The sequence below is a fragment of the Staurois parvus genome, unplaced genomic scaffold, assembly GCF_062004578.1.
Source record: "Staurois parvus isolate SC_StPar_1 unplaced genomic scaffold, SC_StPar_1.0 ptg000010l, whole genome shotgun sequence".
Classification (NCBI taxonomy): Eukaryota; Metazoa; Chordata; class Amphibia; order Anura; family Ranidae; genus Staurois; species Staurois parvus.
Window position 1 is genome coordinate 320780 of NW_028317806.1, and position 23494 is coordinate 344273.

Below are 23494 nucleotides of genomic sequence, written 5' to 3' on the forward strand. Positions count from 1 at the left end.
ACCAGTGCACGACTGAGCACTGACAGAAGTCACAAGACTGCTCTAACTGCTGATGAGAAAAAGGTATTTAGCAGTTTATATTTACTAAAATAATTGCACTTCCATGTTCTGTGTACTGTGGGAGAGCAGATATAGTGAATGCAGGGTCCTGGGTTTAGTAACACTTTAAATGAGAATTTGGATTGGCGGCCCATACCAGTCAAACGCAATAGCCTTGCAAACTGTGACCCACATTTTATTGTCATAAGACTCACCAGATAGGCAAAGTGCATTGGAAAAGGCAAATTTTTCTAGAATGACCTCATCTGCTTCCTGCTGAGCATTCAACACAATTTCACCTTTCACAAGCCTGGAGTGTCCCCTGCAGAAACACACAGGATGCATGGATTACTAGTAAACATTGGTGAATACAAAGCAATTCCAGGCAACAAGTGAAACCCATCAATAAACATCTTAGATTACCTAGTAAGTGCAGTTGGTGTCCTAACACATTCAGATTTGTCAAATGTATCTTACAGCTAAATTATGTTCAGAAAAAGATCACCAATTCATTCAGGTATGTGCTCAATATAAAATCGTAAGTATATTTTTAAATGTAACTAGTGTAAGTGCCCGAATGTGACTTGGTATTAGCCTCTTGCAATCCCTGTACAGCAGAGCTCAAAGGAGGAAGCAGCACTAGTGCGATAAAGGACATGCTACCAGGAGGAGAGATCAGAGAGACATAGAAATCAGCTCATCAATCTCCTGCTTCTCCTACACTGTCCAGTCACAAGCTGGGGGCAGGAACAAGACTTAGTTGTGTTACTTAAGTTCAGTAAAGAAAAGGCAGGTCTCCAGGCTGGTTGTGCTGTCTAGGATAGCTGTGTAATTCTCAGGACTGGATACGTAGAATTACAAATCCACTGTCAGGTAAACACTCCCCATATACAGTATGTATTTCATCCGTTTATATGGCTTCTTTAACTGGAATTCAACTACAACCTCAGTTCTCAGTAGTGCCGTACAGCCTGAATCTAGACAGCTCCTCACATGATCAGGTGATGGTTTAGCCAGGGGCGGACTGACCATTCGAGCACTCGGGCACTGCCCGAGGGCCCGGGGTCAGTAGGGGGCCCCATGAAATGCCCCTGGTACCTTTTTTATAGGCTTTTTTGAGTGTGGGCAAGGACACAGGGGCCCCATGATCCCCTATTGCCCGGGGGCCCCATGAGTTGTCAGTCCGCCCTTGGGTTTAGCTTGCTTTACCACCAGATTCAAACAACAATGCTGGTTTAAATCTGATTAGTGACTGATGCTTTGATACTCACATTTTCTGTATGTTAGAGGAGGCTAGCTACAGTTATAAAGACGCCCAAACGTAATGTAGAGCTATAGACAAAACTTTTTTTTTTTTGATAGAACAAAGGAGGGTTATAACCTCTGTCAGATTTTTTTTGCCATCTGTGTCCCATTGGGGAGATTTCCCTTCACTTCCTGTCCCATAGCCAAACAAAGTGAGAGGAAATCCCTCACTCTCCCAGGTCATTAGAACTAGTGTCCCCATTGGAAGATTTCCCCTCTATTAATTCTCAGGGGACAACCCATAATTTGGGATTTACTTTCAATAATATTGGTAAACAAGTTAAAGAGAGAGGGTCAATCCCCTAAGGAGGGTACAGACAGCAATAAAAACGGACAGGGGTTCTAATTCCTCTCCACCCTATCCAAAACTTAAAAAAAAAAAAAAACGTTTTGCCTTTAGTTATACTTTAACCACTTCCCATCTGGGCCATGTATATAAACGGCCAGATGGGAACAGTGCAGGAGCGGGTTGCCGTTCATGAACGGCGCCCGCATTTTCAGCCTGAGCACGCGGCACCGCAATCCAGTGCCCACTTTGTCCGCAGGAACACCGATTGCTGTACGGGACCTCTGTGTGAGGTCCCAATCATGTGATCACTGATTAGTCAATCAGTGATCACATAAATAGTAGGAAGCAATGATGTCACTTCCTGACATCATTGCTTACTACGTGTGAAATCTGTGAATGATCACAGAGGTCACATGGTACAAGGCTATTCACAGCAGCCTTTTATCATGTGACAAGCTGTGACCTATCACAGCTCACACAGTATTTCTCAATGGCTGCAAGAATGCAGGAAGGGGGTAAAAGTGTCCGGACTTGAAGTGGTTAAAAAGAGACTTATGGGAATAGAAACAAATTAACTATTAGACTTACCTAGATGGCTACAGCACCAATCCCAGCTGCAGCTGTCCCCCACCGCCTCTAAGACCAAGAACTGAGTGACCAAACACCACTGATTACTCAGCTCTTGGTGTCAGCACCTGTCAGTCTCCAGCTCTCTGTTCTGGCTTTCAGCGCTCACTGGAGTGGAGGGATGTGGAGGAAGCAGCTAGCTGAGGCTGGAGCGGCTGAGTGACATCAGCTGACAGTGGATGAACTGCACTCCTGTGATCCATAGGAGAAGTATAGCCAAAAAAGCTTTAGCCATACTTCTCCTTTAACCCATCAAGCTGCTTAAAGGATAAGTTCACCTTTGAGAACATGTTACATGTTCCACCCATTTTTAGGGTGGAACATGTAACATGTTCCCATAGCTGCAGCCGTCATTTGGGGGATATTTGTAATATTCTATTTAGGCCTCAAAAAATGGGATAGGCCATTAGTACATCAGGATTGACTGATTTTCGGATATACACTATATTACCAAACGTATTGGGCCAGCCCTCCAAATCATTGGATTCAGGTGTTCCAATCACCTCCATGGCCACAGGTGTATAAAATCAAGTACCTAGGCATGCAGACTGCTTCTACAAACATTTGTGAAAGAATGGCTCGCTCTCAGGAGCTCAGTGAATTCAAGCGTGGTACCGTGATAGCTTTCCACCTGTACAATAAGTCCATCCGTGACATTTCCTTGCTACTAAATATTCCACGGTCAACTGTTAGTGGTATTATAATGAAATGGAAGCAACTGGGAACAACAGCAACTCAGCCATGAAGTGGTAGGCTACGTAAAATGACAGAGCGGGGTCAGGGCATGCTGAAGCGCACAGTGCACAGAAGTCGCCAACTGTCTGGAGCGTCGATAGCTAAAGACCTCCAAACTTCATGTGACCTTCAGATTAGCACAACAACAGTGCGTAGAGAGCTTCATGGAATGGGTTTATATGGCCGAGCATCTCCATGCAAGCCTTACCAGTCCATTTTGGGGGTTTGTGTGGAATGTGTCAGGATTTGGCTTTTTGTTTATCCACTTTTTTGTGTCATGCCAATACAAACAAAAGAAATAATCATGAGAATGCCTAAACATTTGTAATCACACCATGGTGCATTATCTGACAATATTTTGGCCATGACTGTATATCCTTATCTTTTCTGTATGTTTAGGCAAAAATATTGATTTCAACCATTTCTAAAAAAGGCATGTTAATGTGAAACTGCAGCAGAATTTCCAGAAGCATCTTGGAGTAATAAAAGTAAAACATACTCTCTGAAGCTGTAGTTTATCTCCTCGTTTTCCCAGTGAACAAGGGCAACTTCATAAGGCTGAATTTCATGAAGCTCCAGAATTTGCATAACGTGTTTCATCTTAATAAGAAGATCAAAAATATATGTTAACTACAGAAAAAAAGATCATTATCCCCGCTTAGTTTTATAGCACAGTGGCTAAATGGTTAGCACTTCTGCCTGGCAGTACTCAGGTCGTTGGTTTGATTCCCAACCATGGCAGCACCTGCCTGGAGTTTTGTATGTTCTCCCTGTGCCTGCCTCCGTTTTCTTCCCACACACCACAGACATGCTGGTAGGTTAATTGGCTCCTGTCTAAATTGGTCCTAATATGTGTATGTATGAATGTGAGACATGGACCTTAGATTGTACACCCCTTGAGGGTTAGGGACTGATGTGAATGTACAATATATATGTAAAGTGCTGTGTAAATTGACAGCACTATATAAGTACCTGAAATAAATAATAATATCCAATTAATGTTACTGTAACAACACTAATACTGCAATACTCACGCTCTGACACAAATGAATGATAAACTGCTACAGGCACCTAAATGTGTTCACACACCAATAAATATTCTTGGGGAATACTTCTAAACTAAATCTACCCATGGCTGTACAGAAATAGTAAAATGTATGTACTCACAGTTTTTTCTTCAACATTCCAAAAGACAGCTGCTCCTTCCCTGCAACAACCACAAGTTTAGAGTCTGGAAAATGGCTTTTTATGATCTTCATATGCAGAGGAATTGCAATCAATGTGACTTTTTCTGCCTCATACTTTGACAACTGTCATCACATGCCCCGACCTGTGCAAAACTGCATTTCTCATATTTAGCCTGCTTGCAGTCTGCACTGTGCACACTGAAAAGCAGCAATCAGGAGAATTAACTGAGAAGTTCGAGAAGGGGATCTGTTTCATGTACCAGTTCAATTTAAAGCATTCAAGATGATTTTTGTACTGCACTGCATGTAGTCTCTGCAGAAACAGATCACAAACTGTTGGAAAAGGATGCCATTGCATACATTTAAAAGGTAGCAACTAGGGAGACTTCTATGCTTACTGCATAAAACGTTACCAAGAGTATACAACAGTGGTCTCCAAACTGTGGCCATTTGCTTGCCTTTATCTGGCCCTTGGAGCACTATTCCTTCCACTGACACCAACAATAGGACATTTTTCCTTCCACTAACACCAATGATGGGACACTATTCCTCCCACTGACAGCAGCAATGGGGCATAATTCCTCCCACTGACACCAATGATGGGACTATTCCTCCCACTGACACTAGCATTGGGGCATCATTTCTCCCACTGACACCAATGATGGGACTCTATTCCTCCTACTGACGCTAGCATTGGGGCATAATTCCTCCCACTGACACCAATGATGGAACTCTATTCCTCCCACTGACACTAGCATTGGGGCATCATTTCTCCCACTGACACCAATGATAGGACTCTATTCCTCCCACTGGCACTAGCATTGGGGCATCATTTCTCCCACTGACACCAATGATGGGACTCTATTCCTTCTACTGACGCTAGCATTGGGGCATAATTCCTCCCACTGACACCAATGATGGGACTCTATTCCTCCTACTGATGCTAGCATTGGGGCATAATTCCTCCCACTGACACCAATGATGGAACTCTATTCCTCCCACTGACACTAGCATTGGGGCATCATTTCTCCCACTGACACCAATGATGGGACTCTATTCCTCCCACTGACACTAGCATTGGGGCATCATTTCTCCCTCTGATATAAACAATTAGGCACTGTTCCTCCCACTAACAACAATGATGGTGCACTATTCCTCCTAACAACTACAGGGACTATGTAATTTTTTTACTCCCACTGACACTGGGGCATTTTCTACTTCCACTGGTCAAAGTCTGGACAACAGTAAACCGGCCCTTTGTATACCAGGGGTCTCTAAACTTTCTAAACAAAGTGACTAGTTTTAGTACAGTGGTGATAAGTGTGCCTCAGTACATATAGCGATCATACCTGCTCTTTTTATTTGCAGTTTGGGAGCATTTGTCTAGCTGGAATGACAACTGAGGAATTCAGTGATTATCAGAGTTTGTAGGTTGTAGCTGCTACTGCAGTTACACAACTTACTCACGCTAAGCTCCACACATTTACACCAGCATTTGCCCTGTATACGTTGAGCTAAGTCTCTCCCCCATCACTTGCTATTCTATTCTACTGTAAGTCAGTGATGAAAAGCAGAATGCAAACAAAAAAAAAACAACCTCCTGCGCTCAAGGGAAGTGCACTGGCAAAAGTCAATCCACAATCTTCAGTTAGTCCAGTATTTGCTTTGCTGCCCCCTATGGGCTGGGGAAACCCAGAGGAAGAGCTGCAAAAGCAAGGAACAAAGGGCATACCAACCTAGTGCATTACCTTTGTAATAGCTTTATCTATGTTAAAAAAAAAACGGTGTGTACTCACAAATAACATCAGCAATAAGGCACATCAAAATCCATAATGTATAGGAGCGACCTGGTCACCTAGACAAGTCCCAAGCAGTAGAAGACCTTCTAAAGGCTGATGGGTTTAGAGGGGGGATCCCTGCTTCCTCACAGTCAATGAGGCATGTGTCTTTGAGGAAGAGGGGATCCCCACCTGAAACACGTCAGCAATTGGAAGGTATGCCAGTACACGCCTGGTTTTTTTAACGTAAATAAAACCATAACAAAAAGGTAATGTGCTATGTTGGTGCCTTCTGTTCCTTGTTTATGGAAACCAGAATGCATAATCTGGGATCTCCAATGCCCTCCTTGTTTCTGAAGCTGCTCTGTAGATCAATTACATTCAATTTGTCCAGATATACATAAAAGAAGTCATCAACAGCTGAATTTATCCAAAAAGGTCACTTCTCCAGACTCTTACCAGATTTTTTGACCTACATACAAATGAATGGATCCAATATAACCTCATCACTGCAACGTCTCTGTCTTCCTGACTTGTTTCAAATAAACCTTGTCACTCCCATGCTTCAATGTCTTCCATATCTCACTTATAATGTTGTTCTATGCCATTCCTCCGGGCCCCTTATTGAACAGTCACTCACTCTCCTCTGCTTCCTGCCTCCCTAGGCTGACATACTTTAACTCCAAGTTAAAGGAGATGGAGAGGAGCAAGTGACTGTTCAATAAGGGGACCGGAGCAGAAGAAGATTATAAGAAAGATCACCCAACCCTGTCTCAAAGGGGTTTTTTTTTGGGGAAGGCATTTTGTGCAAAAGGGGGAGGTGCACTATGGCATGTATGAACTGAATGACAAATTTTGCACTGATGGGAGCAAGATATAACGTGAGCAAAATTTGAACGGTGAGTATATTTGATATGGATGTACTACACTATTGAGGTTATTTTCTTTTGGGGAGACACTGAGAGGAATAGGATCCTGAGACCAGGCTTGGGGATTTTGTTTGGAGTGATATGCGTTTTAAAGTGGATGTTTGAAGATTAAGCTAAATATGAAAGACAATAAAGCATGGGAGTGACAAGGTTTATTTGAAACGAGTAACCCACATGGAAGAAAAAATATTTTAAAAATTTTCTTCCCAAATATACTGACATATATTTGAAATACTACAATTTTGACTCACATTTGTATGTGAGTCAAAAAATTCAGTAAGAATCTGGGGAAGTGAACTTTTTGGATAAATTCTCCCTTTTGATGATGTCTATTATGTATGAGGGGCGTTCAAGTCCAACATAGACTTCTGAGTTTATACAATAATATAATATAAAAGAACAAATTTCAAAGAGTGTTAACTGCATTTATTTTTCAACATACTCCTTTGCTACATTTATACACTTTTCCCAGCATTTAACCAATGCCTGGAAAGCTTTGGCTTAGAAAGATTTGTCAGTACGCCGGAATCATCCTAGGACAGCCTGCTTCACCTCTGCAGCTTGGTGCTTGCCATAGCCCATACTTTCCATAGCACTATTAATGTAAGAACCCCAGCATTACAAGACAAACATTTATTTAAAAAGAATAGCCTTATTTTGTCATGGATAATAAATAATAAAAAAAACGAATCTTGAATATATCTATGAAGAATGGAGTCACCTAATACATTAAAGGACCAAAATGGAGGTGCAAGAGGGGAAGGGCTAAGCTTGACCTTTAGAGGAAAAAGTCAAAATTTGCATACGTTTGTTATCTATACCTCTGGATTTACTGATGGTCTTGACATCTAGTTTACACTAAAAGTAACCTTTGCTTTATGCATTCATTATATACTCAGTTTGCGCAAACTTGAATTATGACAGGTTTAGTTTAAGGAATATATTACCTGAAGAAGAAAATCTGTCCAGAATCATACTCTTTAGAAACGTTTGTTGCTTCCACCAGCAATACGTTAGATGCATCTATAAAAGGGCAAACCGGCAAACATCAAATAATACAATTCTGGACAAAACATGGAAAACTGTATATATTGTGGAGAGTCAGCCTAGGGAACGGTAAAAAGGGGGCTACTTTGAGGCGGTAGATATTTCCCCTCAAGCCCTGCCTATTAAAACAGGTGAGCTCAGAGAGACAGTGTGGTAATAATGTGTGAAGGGAAGAGAGCTGTTTGCAGCCAGGGATGAGATCAGGTTTGTTCGGATCCTAACCCAAACCCGCCTGAGCTATCCCACCAGAAAGCTGTCACTGTGACCTACCAATCATAAGTGGTCGAGGCATTACCCACCCCACAGTCTCATATGTATACTACCCTTATATATGTGCTGCTGGGTGGGGAATGCCTTGTTTCTTATGACTGACAGCTTTCTGGGGTGATAGCTCAGGTGGGTTTGGACTAGGATCCAAATACCCCTGAGCTCTTCCCTATTTGCAGCTTGGATACCACTGAAAGCTGATGCAAGGCTTACTGAAAGCTTCGCATGTCTTGGACTTTCCTGGTTGGTGAGCCTGCTATGTTATAATTTGAATCTGTGTTTCAGCAACACACAGATCCACGAAACTTAAAATTTGCTTTATTTCTTAGCAAACAAATTACAACAGGCTTTTCCTTGAGTGACCGTGCAAGCAAACATGTAACTGCTCCCAGCCAGTGCAATACAGTCTTTCAACAGAGACAGATATGTGCTTAGCTTCACAAGTTTGTTTGCACTTTTGCTGAATGGAAGATGTGATGTGTAACGTGGATTTTAAAGCGGAAGGTTCCATTCTCCCTCCTCCAACCTCCCTTCTCTGACAAATTTGGCACATATTTTTTTTGGGGGGGGGGGGGACCTGGCTTTGACAGTTCCCCCCAACATCCTTCTGAGACACATCACAGGTCCCAGAAGGCTGTGGGACCATTCACAAAGCACAGCTAGTGCATGCGCAGTGGGCATCCGGCTGTGAAGTTGCAAGCAATCATAGCCGGCTGCCCACAGTTAACATGCCAGCTTCAAGGACTGAAGAGTGGTAAAACAACGTCCCGGGTGAAGCCGGCGCTGGATCCAAGGACAGGTGCGTGTCTGTTTATCACAGTTCTTGTAGCTGCTGACTTATTTTTTTGCCGAGTGACTGAAGAATCTCTTAAGGTGTGTTGTGCAGGCCCGATTTCCCCTTGATCACTGATAATATGCAACATATGTATTATAAGACTGAACATTCGCTTAACTTACTTGTATTCTTATAATATTTTAATACAGAAAGATTCAGCAAGCTTTTTGCAGTACTTTTGGGTAGGAGTGCATGGTCTCGGTTACACAACCTCTATACAGAATACTACAGAACTAAACGGCATGCTGACTCTGGTTTCAAAGATTTAAATTAGATTAGATGAAGACATCAAACTGCTCTTTGTCTATAAAAATATAGTGGTCAAGAGTCACTAACAACTCTGCTTCAAAATACAGGCTTGGATCGAAGGTAATAAAAAGTAATGTCAAGAAGAGCAGATTACCTCGAGGTAAACTTGGCAGTTCACAGTACCCATTGGATACAAGGTCATGGCACAGAGTACCCAAGTGAAACTCATCAGCTGTGGCAAAGGCCACACACTGCATCACGTCCTGCATAGTAAAAAAAAAACAAGAAAAAAGGACAGTAACAAAAAAGACACATACAGCTATACTCAACAAACTGAGCACTACTACTTCCAGAATTCTAAGACAGCAGCTGTTGGTGTGTGCATTATAGAACACTTTGGTCCCTATTTACAAAGTCATAAAAATATATCTAAGAAAGTTGAAAGATAGCGGTGTACCCATGAGATTAGACTATTGGCGTTGCTATCCAATAGCATTGTAATGGTTTTGGTGTAAAAGATCTGGCTATCAGGCAGGTAGCTTCTACACCCCCGAGAATCTCCAACGTTTCCTTGGTTTGTAAAGTACTTTATTAAAAACATAAATTGAAGCAGCACACCACTGCTCAGTGGTCCTGATACAACGTTATTCTAGTTGGTTCAGAAGAGCACTTAAAAGCAGTGGTCTCCAAACTGCGGCCCAGGGGCCAAATGTGGCCCGTTGCTTGATTTTACCTGGCCCTTGAGACACCATTTAATTCACTGACACCAATGAAAGGCATAATTCCTCCTAATGACAGCAACGATGGGCAAATTCCTACTGATGAGATAAATGATGGGGCAGAATTCCCCCCAATGACACCAATAATGGGGCCCAATTTCTCACACTGTCACACAATGATAGGCGAATGTTTACTCCCACTTATGCTGGGACATTTTGCATTCCCATTGGCCACAGTTCGGCCCCCCTAAAGACTGAAGGACAGTAAACTGGTCCTTTGTTTAGAAAGTTTGGAGACCACTGAATTAAAGGGTAACCGACATGTTTCAGAGGTCCAAAAACATCTTTATCAGGCTCTGGAATAGAAGACAATGTAGCTGATTTGGGAAATTCATACAGATCCTCACATTTGAAAATACAGATCCTCACATGTTTTTAGACCCCCAAAAGGCATTGGGAATCCTTTTACTTGTTCGTCTGACCCTACTGAAATAAAATTGTGTCTTGGCAATACAGCAGTGGTGTGGTTCTTCAATTCTTATTTTTTCGATAAAAATACATCTGATGTCTTTGGCAGCCATACTTGGAAGTAGGCAGGAAAGTGGGTTAGCACATCTACTGGGCAGCACTAGGGTCACTGGTTCAAATCCCAACCACGGCCCTGTATAAATTGGCCTTAGTATGTGTATGTATGAATGTAAGTTAGGGACCTTAGATTGTACGCTCCTTGAGGGTTAGTGACTGATGTGAATGTACAATATATATTATTATTATACAGTATTTATATAGCGCCAAAGGGTTTGCTCAGCACTGTACAATAACGAGGGGGACAGAACATGAGACAATACAGTAACAATACAATACACTGGGGGTTCGAGGGCCCTGCTCTTTCGAGCTTACAATCTAGGAGGGAGGGGATAGTGGTACAGGAGGAAGTGGCTGTGGGGGATGGAGTGATGGGAGGAGTGGAGATTGGTTGTTAGGTGAGGGTGGGGTAGGCTTCCCTGACGAGATGGGTGTTCAGGGTGCGCCTGAAGGTGAGGAGGGTAGGTGACAGACTGATGGATTGGGTAGGGAGTTCCAGAGGATGGGGGAGTCCTGGAGTCAGGCGTGGGAGGAGGAGACCAGGGAGCTAGAGAGTAGGAAGTCCTGTGAGGAGCGAAGGGCACGGGTAGGGTGGTATTTGGGTATCAGGTCAGTTAGGTAGTTTGGGGCAGGGTTGTGAATGGCTTTGTAGGTCAGAGTTAGTAATTTGAATTTGATGCGCTGGGCAATTGGGAGCCAGTGAAGGGATTGGCAGAGGGGGATGGGAGATGTGGAGCGCTTGGTGAGGTGGATGAGTCTAGCCACTGAGTTCAGGATAGACTGGAGTGGGGATAGTGTTTGTTTGGGTAGACCAGTGAGAAGGGAATTGCAATAGTCCAGGCGTGAGATGATGAGGGAGTGTACGAGTTGTTTAGTAGTGTCTGGGGTGAGGAATGTACGTATCTTGGAGATGTTGCGGAGGTGGAGCCTGCATGATTTTGATAGTTATTGGACTTGAGGTTAGAAGGAAAGGTTTGAGTCCAGGGTGACACCCAGGACTTTGGCGTGTGGGGTGGGATTGATGGTGGCATTGCTAGTTGTAATGGAGAGGATGGGGGGGCGCGGGCTGGGGGGAAAACCAGGAGCTCGGTTTTGGACAGGTTTAACTTGAGGAAATGGAGCGACATCCAGTCTGATATGTCGTTCAGGAGGTGGGCGATGCGGGCGGAGAGAGAGGGGGTGAGGGGTGGAGAGGTAAATTTGTGTGTCGTCGGCATAGAGGTGATAGTTGAAGCCGTGGGAGTGTATCAGTTTGCCAAGGGAGGAGGTGTAGATGGAGAAGAGAAGGGGTCCGAGGACAGAGCCTTGGTGGACTCCAACAGAGAGGGGGAGGTGGCAGCGTTATAGGTGACGCTGAAGGAGCGTTGGGATAGGTAGGAGGAGAACCAGGAGAGAGCAGCGTCCCTGATGCCAAAGGAGTGCAATTTGGTAAGAAGGAGGGGGTGGTCGACTGTGTGGAAGGCCGCGGAGAGGTTGAGGAGCAGGAGGACTGAGTAGTGGCCATTAGCTTTGGTGGTTAGCAGGTCGTTAGTGATTTTAAGTAGGGCGGGTTCAGTGGAATGTAGGGGCACGGAAGCCAGACTGTAGTGGATCAAGGAGGTTGTTAACAGTGAGGTGGGCGCTGAGGCGATTGTAGGCTAAGCGCTCAAGGAGCTTGGAAGTGAATGGCAGCAGGGAGATGGTACTAAGGTTGTTTAGGTCATTGGGGTCAAGGGAGGGTTTTTTGAGTATGGGGGTGATGTGTGCGTGCTTTAGGGGGGAAGGGAATGCACCAGTAGAAAGGGAGAGATTGAAGTTGTGGGTGAGGGAGCGAATGATGGAGGAGGAGGGTGACTGGAGGAGTTGTGAGGGGATAGGGTCCAGGGGGAAAGTGGTGAGGTGGGCTTCAGTGAAGACCTTAGTGACCTCCTCAGTGGTAGCAGGGCTGAAGGAGTGGAGCGTTGAGGAGGTGATAGTGTGCGGGGCATTAGGTATGGTGGGGGGCAGTGCGGTTACGAGGTCAGAGGAGGGGAGAGTTGAGGGAGTGATGGAGGGAGGGGGGCTAGGTGGAGAGGTAGATTGTGAATTGACAATGTCCTTATGGATTGCTGCATAATTTGACGGAGCTATATAAGTACCTGTAATAAAAACAGCCTTGTATCATGTGACAAGCTGTGACCAATCACAGCTCGCACAGTATTTCTCATGGCTGCAAGAATGCAGCCAGAGAGAAGGAGAAATTATTGCTTTTACAGCCTTTATGGGTGTAAAAGCATTCGGTGTAAAAAAAAAAAAAATCTTCATCACCCCCAAGGAGTACAGTGTCACTATGGTGATACTGTACTGCTAGGGTGACAGCATGTTAAAAAAACCCATAATAATATAAAAAAAATACAATAAAAATGTAAAAACAAAAAGTTGAAAAATTATAATTTTTGGTTATAAAATAATTTGGGTTATTTTTTTGTTACTAAAAAGAAAACTGAATACATTTTGGCCAAGATTTAAGAAGAAATATTATTTATTTGCAAAATTTTATAAAAAAAACCTTTTTTCTAAATTTTTGGACATTTTTATTTATATAGCAAAAAAAATAAAAATCCCAGTGGTGTGTAAATACCACCAAAATAAAGTTTTATCTGTCTCAAAAATATGCTAAAAAATTCATATGGGTACAGTGTTGCATGACTGCGCAATTGTCATTAAACATGTGATAACACTGAAAGCTGAAAATTGGCCTGGACAGGAAGGGGGTGAAAGTGTCCGGACTTGAAGTGGTTAACAGGGAGAGCTGTCATGACCATGATACAGGTTACAGTGATGTCAGAACACACAAATATCATTTATGTGAAGTGCAGACTTTACAGAGGAAATGCAATGACGAGAGCACTTCAACTACGTTCTAACAAGTATGATTTACCTCATTCTCCGACAGTAAAGGCAGATTAGTTCTGGATGGTTGTTTGGTCCTGGAAGACTTCAGAGGTCTCTTTGTGGAAGGAGATGGCTTTCCAATGGAATAGAATCTTCTTGATAACACCCCACTCACTGCTGAAAAATGTTTATACCAGCTCTGTGATCCAAAGCTATGGTTCCATTTTAATTTAGAAAGCTCTGTGATTTTATTGTTGAAATGACTTACATTGATCGCAGGAGGGACACTGGTCCTTTCGCTGGAAGTAAGAAGTCCATATTTTAGGTCCACTTTATTAAACTGTTTATTTAAGCAACTTGTCCTGCATGCTTGGGTAAAAAGATAGGGGGTCTTCCGTAGTAGTCTGCACATGATCTACAGCTGAAAACAATGAGAATACAATATGAAGGTTGTGATATTGCAGGTTAGAGTTATCAAAGATAACGGCTCAACTATCAACCCGTCCCCGCATGCCAAGCTTCTAGGTGTAATCCTGGAATCTGAACTATTCTTTCCGCCTAACATCCAATCACGGTCAAAAGCCTGCCTCCTCAACATCTCCAAAATGCACCCCTTCCTAAGCAATGACACCAAAAAGCTCCTAGTCCACTCCCTGGTCTTGCAACTCCCCTCTGACTGGCTTACCTTTACATAAGCTATCCCCTCTTCAGTTCATCATGAATGCTGCCAGACTCATCCACATTACCAACCGCTCAGTGTCTGCTACCTCTCTCTGCATTCTCTTCGTTCCTCCCAAGACCTCCTACTCCCAAGTTCCCTTGTCACCTCCTCCCATGCTCGCCTTCAGGACTTCTTACGAGCCACTCCCATCCTCTGGGACTCCCTACCCTAAACTGTCCGACTATCTCCTACTCTGTCCACCTTTAGGTGATCCCAGAAAACTCTTCTCTTCAGAGAGGTCTATCCTGCCTCCACCTAACAAATGTACTTTTCATTTCTCCATCAGCTCACCCCCCCAAAGGTATTACCGTTTGTATTGCTTGACCCTCCCTGTTAGATTGCAAGCTCTAATGAGCAGGGCCCTCTAATTCCTACTGTAATAAATTGTATTGTAATTGTACGGTCTGCCCTTATGTTGTAAAGCGCTGTGTAAAGTGTTGGTGCAATATAAATCCTGTATAATAATCATCAAAGAGGGCTTCTTACTTACAGTATAGACTTACATAAAGAAGAACTCTGTCAATGACTTGGAAGATGAGCTTTGTTACTTTTAGAAAGAGGTGAGTAATGGCAGTCCTGTACTCTTCTTACGACAGGCTGATTTTTCTGGCCTTGTGACCCACATTTTTATTGCATATGGACCCTCTGGCAAACAGATATGTATGTCTAATATGGCAACATCATTGGCATGAGGCTTTCCAAAGACCTAGAACATTGGCTGACATTTCAAGCGTGTCGCAGTCGGGTCCTTAAAAGCATATGTAAACCCTAAAAAAGAACTTATGTGCTCACTTTAGGTACATTAAAGCGGAGCTCCACCCAAAAAGGGAAGTTCTGCTTTTACGCCTCATCCCCCGCTCCCCATTAAGGATTGGCACCTTTGGGGAGCGGGTATCAGATTTTGACAGGCATCCACTCCCACTGTGATCGTTTAGGCCAGTGGTCTCCAAACTGTGGCCCTTTGCTGCCTTTTGTCCAGCCTTTGGGGCAATATTCCTCCCCCTTATACGACACACTATTCTGCCAACTGATACTAACAATGAGGTACCATTTCTCCCACTAACACCAACTGGGCACTATTCCTCGCACTGACACCAATGATGGGGCACTATTCCTCGCACTGACACCAATGATGGGGCACTATTCCTCGCAATGACACCAATGATGGGCACTATTCCTCCCACTGACACCAATGATGGGCACTATTCCTCAAACTGACACCAATGATGGGCACTATTCCTCAAACTGACACCAATGATGGGCACTATTCCTCAAACTGACACCAATGATGGGCACTATTCCTCAAACGGATACCAATGATGGGCACTATTCCTCGCAATGACACCAATGATGGGGCACTATTCCTCGCACTGACACCAATGATGGGGCACTATTCCTCGCATTGACACCAATGATGGGGCATTATTCCTCGCACTGACACCAATGATGGGCACTATTCCTCGCACTGACACCAATGATGGGGCACTATTCCTTGCACTGACACCAATGATGGGCACTATTCCTCGCACTGACACCAATGATGGGCACTATTCCTCAAACTGACACCAATGATGGGCACTATTCCTCAAACGGATACCAATGATGGGCACTATTCCTCGCAATGACACCAATGATGGGGCACTATTCCTCGCAATGACATCAATGATGGGGCATTATTCCTTGCACTGACACCAATGATGGGCACTATTCCTCGCACTGACACCAATGATGGGCACTATTGCTCGCACTGACACCAATGATGGGGCACTATTCCTCGCACTGTCACCAATGATGGGGCACTATTCCTCGCACTGTCACCAATGATGGGGCACTATTCCTCGCACTGGCACCAATGATGGGGCACTATTCCTCGTACTGGCACCAATGATGGGGCACTATTCCTCGCACTGGCACCAATGATGGAGCACTATTCCTCGCACTGACACCAACGATGGGGCACTATTCCTCGCACTGACACCAACGATGGGGCACTATTCCTCGCACTGACACCAACGATGGGGCACTATTCCTCCCACTGACACCAACGATGGGGCACTATTCCTCGCACTGACACCAACGATGGGGCACTATTCCTCGCACTGACACCAATGATGGGGCACTATTCCTTGCACTGACACCAATGATGGGGTACTATTCCTCCCCCTAATGCCAAACGTGGTGATGTTTACTCCCACTGATGCCAGGAAAATTTGCCACAGTCCAGCCCCTATAAAGTTTGAAATACAATTAACTGGCCCTCCATTTAGAAAGTTTGAAGTTCCCTGGCCTAGGCGATTACAAGCAGAAGTTCTTCTCCCCCCTGCAGTGGTCCGGGACACATGACAGGTACCACAGGACTATGGGACCATTCATAATGTGCAGCGCCGCTCGAGCATGCGCAGTGGGCACCCGGCTGTGAAGCTGCAAGCTGTCACAGCTGAGCGCTGACACTTATGATGCTGGCACCAAGGACACAGGACAGCTGATGAACCTGGCTGTGGTGAGGACACCTTTGGATCCCAGGACAGGGGAATGGCTGCTTTTTAAATGTCAGCAGCTACATTTTGGAGCCAGGCTCCCCCCAAAAATTAAGATCAGCAACTACAAATACTGTGGGTGCTGACTTTTACTATAAGGACACTTACCTGTCCATGGATCCAGCAATCCGAAAAAAAGGCTACCAATTTCATATGGGTACACTGTTGCATGACTGCGCAATTGTCATTCAAAGTGTGAGAGCGCTGAAAGCTGAAGATTGGCCTGGGCAGGAAGGGGGTGAAGGTGCCTGGTATTGAAGTGGTTAATGATACTTTAAAGCTCTCTTGCTGAGCTTCTAGATCCATCATGCTTTATGCCTCAGGGTTGTCACCACTCCCTGGCCTGACAGATTATAAGAACTGGCCCCGCCCACTACACGTTTTCTGCAGGCATGCCTGTCACTTCGTAATACACCCTGCAGTGTTGTTAGCTATCCCCTGCCGTGGCAGTGCTGACACAATACATGTACATGATGGAAATCCCGATGAGGGCTGTGTGTGAATGAACCCTGACCCCGCTCACATTCGAACCCGTGACCTTCACCCCGCACAACCTTACCTGCGTGACGGAAGCCCCGCCCAGTCTTAATCCCACCGAACCACGCCCCCCTGTCAAGCTCTTCTTCCGTATAACGCCGATCCGACACGCCCACTCCAAGCTCGGAACTTCCTTGTCATTCGCCCAGCGCAGGCAGATAGACTGCAAAGCCCGAAGTTATCGATTGACGGTAGCAGATTCGTCATCTCTCATCTTCCGCCGCAGAATCCATGACAGAGCAGACAGCGAAAATATTTATTGGAATAAAACGTGTCCTATAATCAGTCCGTGCGGGGCTGTGGAAGAAGATGCTGTGATTGGTGGGGTGTAGGGGAAGGCGAACCTGCTTTAGAAAATGCTACTTGCCTGGTATGCTCACCTGCTTTAGAAAATGCTACTTGTCTGGCATGCTCGCCTCTTAGAAAATGCTGCTTGCCTGGCATGCTCACCTGCTTTAGAAAATGCTGCTTGTCTGGCATGCTCGCCTCTTAGAAAATGCTGCTTGCCTGGCATGCTCACCTGCTTTAGAAAATGCTACTTGTCTGGGATGCTCGCCTCTTAGAAAATGCTACTTGTCTGGGATGCTCGCCTCTTAGAAAATGCTACTTGCCTGGCATGCTCACCTGTTTTATAAAATGCTACCTGCCAGGCATGCTCACCTGTCTTTGAAAATGCTGCTTGCCTGGCATGCTCACTTTAGGAAATGCTACTCACCCACATGGTTTGTTTTAGAAAATGCTGCTTGCTTGGCTGTTATGTTGACCTAGTCGTCTCAGCACTGTCAGTCGCTGAGAAGTTAGAAGTCCTAATCTACATGCTTGTTTCAGGCCACTAAATGGAAACCTTAAAGTGAGAGGATCAGCATGACAGCCAGGCAATAAATCTTTTTAGAAAATGCAGTAAACAGTGGCAGCCTCCGTTTTTTTCTTGCCATCGGTTTCTGTCTGCTTGCTTTACCATGGGCTGATCAGTTCACTTTTTTTTTTTTCTCGCTTTTTCTTAAAAGTAAACTGAAAGAAATCCATTGTTGTCATAACTGACTGGCTGTCACGCTGATTCAATGTACTGCTACAGGCAAAACTTTTTTTTTTTTCATTTTGGATCTGTGTCCCCATTGTGGAGATTTCTCTTCATTTCCTGTCCCATAACCGGACAGGAAGTGAGAGGAAATCCCTGCAAATTAAGGGAATCCCTTGGGGACCCCCAGGTTACCTGAACTAGTGTCCCCATTTGAAGGTTTCCCCTCTGTTACTTTTCTGGGGACAACCCAACATTTGGGATTTTCTTTTACTTTCACTTTCAATGATAATGGTAAACAGGACAAAGAGAGAGGGGGAATCTCCCTAATGGGGACACAGACAGCAATACACTCCACTCTATCCACAGCTATAAAAAAAAAAAAGTTTTGCCTGTAGTTACACTTTAACCACTTGGCTTCCAGAGGATTTACCCCCCTTCCTGACCAGACCATTTTCTGCATTATGGCACTGCGTTAATTTAACTGACAGTTGCGCAGTCATGCAACACTGCACCCAAATGAAATGTATGTCTTTTTTCCCACAAATTGAGCTTTCTTTTGGTAGTATTTGATCTCCTGTGCATTTTTTGTGTGCGCTAAAAGCAAAAAAAGGCCGACAATTTTGAGAAAAAAACAATATTTTGGACTTTTTGCTATAAATCATCTTCGGTAAAAAAATTTAAAAAATCAAATTTCGTCATAAATTTAGGCCAAAATGTATTTTGCGACATGACTTTGCTGGAAACAAAAAATCCCAATACGTGTAAATGAACTGGTTTACGTGAAAGTTATAGTGTTTTCAAATGGCGGTATAGATAATTTTTTTTTCTACTAGTATTGGCAGTGATCAGCGACTTTTAGCGAGACAGCGGCGGACATTCTGACACTGGGGGGAACTGACTTGGTGTCACTGACATCCCCAGTGACACCAATACAGTGATCAGTGTTAAAAAATAAAAAAGCGCTTACACTGTACTAATGGCACTGGGCAGGAAGGGGTTAATGTGAGGGGCGATCAAAGGGTTAACTGTATGCTGTGTGTGTTTTACTAGGGGGCGTGTGCTTCACTGTAAGCACACTGATCCGGATGGCTGTACTGTGCACAGCCATCCCGAGCAGTGTACTTGACCTGACAGGGAGGAAGATAGTTTGGTTTTTTTTTTGTTTTTTGTTTTTACAATCTTCCTACTTGTCGGAGATGCTCAGTAATCACCGGGCACCACCGGGTAATTACCGTCCAGGACCCGGTGATTGACATCCGTGATCACAAATGGTGGCACGGGTAGGGTGCGCGGTTTGCGCGCACCCCCTACCTGGGAGTGCAAACTCACGTATATATACGTGATTTTGCACACAGATGCCGCCCTGTAGCAGTATATCTGCTATAGGGCGGTCCTTAAGTGGTTAATGGCTTTAAGGGTTGGTTCACACTATAGAAACGCAGTCCAGATGCGTTCCAGATGTGTTTCTGCATGAGTGTTTTTGATGCATTTTTGACGGCCTCACAGAACTGGGCTTTTTTCCGTGGGGCCACATATGTGCGCACCTGACTTTGTGCAGCACAAAGGCCAGAGTGTCACTGAGAGCCCTGGGTCCCATTCTAATGATCGGGACCCGGGACTCCCGGTTCCGGGGTCACATGATCGATGTAATAGCCTCTAATAGCTATCACAGTGATCATTCACTGTGAAGCCCACCCTCCTTGCTTTTTTCTCTCTCTCTCCAACCCCCCCCCCCTCCCACTGAGAGAACAATTTAAAAATAAAATAAAAAATACCTAGATCAAGGTTTGATTTAGTTCAGTGGGGTTAGTGTTTGGGTCAAAGGTCAGGATTTTTTTTTTCTTTAACCACTTGCCCTCCTGAGTATTTAACTCCCCTTCCTGTCCGGGCCATTTTTTGCGTTACAGCGCTGCGTTATTTTAACTGACAATTGCGTGGTCATGCAACGCTGCACCCAAATGAAATTTACGTCCTTTTTTTTCCCAAGAATTGAGCTTTCTTTGGTGGCATTTGATCGCCTGTGTAGTTTTTATTTTTTGCGCTATCAAAAAAAAAAGACCAACAATTTTGAGAAAAACAATATTTTTGACTTTTTGCTATTAAACATGTCCAGTAAAAAAATTAAAGTTTGTCATAAATTTAGGTTAAAATGTATTCTGCTACATGTCGTTCTAAAAGAAAAAATCCCAATACATGTAAATTAATTGGTTTATGTAAAATTATAGTGTTTACAAATGGCGGTATGATACTTGAATTTTTTTTTTGTTTACTAGTAATGGCGGCGATCAGGGACTTATAGCGGGACTGCGGCAGACGTTCTGACACTGGGGGGGAACTGACTTGGTGTCATTGACATCCCCAGTGACACCAATACAGTGATCAGTGCTAAAGAAAAGCACTGACACTGTACTAATGGCACTGGGGAGGAAGGGGTTAACATGAGGGGTGATCAAAGGGTTAACTGTGTGCTGGGTGTGTTTTACTAGGGGGCTGTGTTTGTGTTCTTTACTGTAAGCACACTGCTCTGGATGGCTGTGCACAGTGTTGCAGTGTGCCCAAGCTGACAGGGAGGAGAATGGTTAGTAAATAAAACAGTCGTCCTCCCCGTCGAAGATGTTCGGTAATCAACAGGCGCTGGCAGGTAATCACCGTCCGGGACCTTGTGATTGACAGCTACTGCCGCGAATGATACGTGATTTTGTGCACCCCTGCTGCCCTGTAACAGTACATCTGCTATAGGGCAGCGGAAGAGAGATTAAACTGATATTGGTGTCAGTGTGTTTTAGGTTAAAAAAACAAAACAAAAACAAAATGCGCACTATTGTTTCTGGGCTGTACTACAGGTACAAACCACAAATAACATACACATATATGGTATCGCTGCGATCGCCAAGAGCTGGAAAATGTATTTTGGTTTTGTTCTTTGGTGGTAGGTTATGGTAGTAACAAGAAAAATACAGCTAAATTAAAAAAATATATTCTTTTTTACTATTTTGGGCCAGTTTTCCTTTGATAATAATAATTTTAAAAACGGGATATTCATTAGCATTTACCACCAAATGAAAGCCCAATTTGTCCTGAAAAAAACGTGGTATAATTCACCTGGATGTACAAAGTACTTGTGATGATATCAACGGTTTTACTAACACGTCAAAGTTTTCAAATATTACTTACGGCTTTAGGAATTTTTACCCTCAGGTGTGAAGGGGTTAAAAGACAGGTTTTTATTCCCAAAGTTCAGCTTTAGGATGCTCTATGGGTAGTGATTGCAAACAGAAGACACAAATAATCCGCTATTGTTGTTACATTTCTCCCTTTATGATCATTAAATTGCACTGAATGCAATGTCAGGGATACCTGACAACTTTTTGTAAATAAACAGGGGTCTCATGTTTCTATGTTTCATGTTTGCAGATTCAGTGGATTGACACAATGGAGACTCCCTGTTCACTGTCTGCCAGTTACGAAGGGTGAGTATTCACTGATCTGCACTGCATACATGTACACCTTGCATCAGGACAAGTTTACAACAAATATGTAAAAAAAAAAAATGGAAATATGTTATGCTGTACAAAAAATGAACAATTACAGCCTGGGTTCAGACAGATGTGGTGTGATTTTACATGCAGTTTGGGGTGAGAGTGCAGTGCTAATTTGTGGTGTGATTTGTGCTTTTCAACTGCTATTCTGACATGCTTAGGAGCTTAAAATCGCACCGCACTGAACATGCAGAGGACCACTTTTTTTACAGCATCAGAATCGCACCGCATCAATGTGACAGCCTTCATAGAAAACAATGAATTTTAATTAGACATGCAAACCTATGCATTCTGGAACGCATCAGCACCGCATCATTGTCCACTAGGGTTAAGAAAATGAGTATTTCTAAAAAGGTGACAAAGTGCAGGAAATGTTTTGTGCTTTCAGCAGAGTTGCATATTGATATATAAATCCCTTGTCCTCCTTCATTTTAGATATTTTCAGCTCATTCAAAAAAAAAAATCTGAACTTCAGCCTCCCCCCAGTCTTTCACAGTTGTACGGGCTCCTCTCCTGTACTGAAATTGCTTACTGTGATTTCACTGCACACTGTGAGCTTCTCAAAGTGTGCATTAGAAGATACAGTAAGTCAAATAGAACCCGACAAACTTCCTGGCTGGAGGACATCCTGCCTCATCCAGCTCTTTCCTCCCCAGCCTGCCCCTTTTAGTTCTTTCCATCATGGAGGCATCACAGGTGGGCATTACCTATGATGGCCAGCATGCAAATGCAGCCTGCCTATGAACATCCACTCCTTCAGACTGATAGTCACCCATCAAGGCATTTTAATATTTGCATAATCCTCCCAAAAGTTAGCTCACTGCTTGCATCAGGGCTAAGGGCTCTTGAGAGGAGTAGTGAGGTGGGGAGCTATGATGTTTTCAGGAAGCAATGTACTGCACCCTACCAGCGCCTGCTACCAGCCATCATCTGCCTGCATTGCACAGATTAAACTTACCTTTACACATAAGAAAAGTAAAACCTTTAAAATGACATTCAAGTAAACCAAGTAAAAAAAAAAAAAAAAAAAAAGGTACTGACTCTGTGGCAGTTGAATGCAGGTGGTTATAAATACACATATGAATTATTGCATAGATTTGGCAGCCTGATTTGCTTGTATTTTTCCAGTGATTGTTTCGATATAGTCAATTAAGCCTTCTGTAATTTTTTGTCCTTCTCTTGTAGATCATTCGCATATTACACTGTTAAGGACAGATTGCCACAAATTCTAACAAAAGTGATTGACACTGTGCACCGGAATAAAAATAAATTCTTTGAAGAATATGGGGAGGTAGGTGGCATGTTCATGGTAGTAACAAACCGTTCTATGGAAATCTTTCATTTTAAAGCCAATTGAAGTCGCATTCCTCTATTTTTCTTCTCTTTTTAAGCTTATGCTATGATTTTTGTGGGGAAATATGGGCTAGGGCTATTGATTCAGGTATACCATTGTCTTACTATTGGATAATTTGGGTTTGGGGTTTTTACCTTTATAAACTGTTGTGTACGTAATAAACTTTGCAATCTTCCTGTATCCTACTTGAGTGTTGGTTATGTTGATTGCCCGATCGCGATCGAGCCCGTGCCACACCCAGACGCTGCGCAGCACAAAGAAAATATAGAAATAAGAATATAAGGATTCCAGGAAAGGGGGAATTCCTTACAATTTTTAACTATGTTGGCGTATTAAGACGC

General features: G+C 43.7%; 2 protein-coding genes across 5 annotated transcripts in view; one reads left to right on the forward strand and one right to left on the reverse strand.

The window, feature by feature from the left end:
- Window positions 1–17407, reverse strand: part of RMND1 (required for meiotic nuclear division 1 homolog) — a 28078-nt gene extending 10671 nt beyond the window's left edge. The window contains exons 1-7 of one of the 4 annotated variants that reach the window (XM_089669853.1): window positions 17262–17407; window positions 13491–13865; window positions 9442–9550; window positions 7837–7912; window positions 4163–4202; window positions 3495–3595; window positions 255–361 (exon numbers count right to left, since the gene is read on the reverse strand). In XM_089669853.1, coding sequence (XP_089525979.1) covers window positions 255–361; window positions 3495–3595; window positions 4163–4202; window positions 7837–7912; window positions 9442–9550; window positions 13491–13856 — 799 coding nt within the window. In that variant the 5' untranslated portion in view covers window positions 13857–13865; window positions 17262–17407. Of the gene's footprint in view, window positions 1–254; window positions 362–3494; window positions 3596–4162; window positions 4203–7836; window positions 7913–9441; window positions 9551–13490; window positions 13866–14668; window positions 14883–16810; window positions 17153–17261 lie in introns of those variants that run through there. The other 3 variants (XM_089669855.1, XM_089669854.1, XM_089669856.1) reach the window with 3 other exon arrangements.
- A 236-nt stretch (window positions 17408–17643) lies between these two features.
- DCPH1 (damage control phosphatase 1) overlaps window positions 17644–23494 on the forward strand; it is a 31409-nt gene continuing 25558 nt past the window's right edge. The window contains exons 1-3 of the mRNA XM_089669852.1: window positions 17644–17961; window positions 21675–21730; window positions 22985–23090. Of these exons, the coding sequence (XP_089525978.1) occupies window positions 17944–17961; window positions 21675–21730; window positions 22985–23090 (180 nt within the window). The 5' untranslated portion in view covers window positions 17644–17943. The remainder of the gene's footprint in view (window positions 17962–21674; window positions 21731–22984; window positions 23091–23494) is intronic.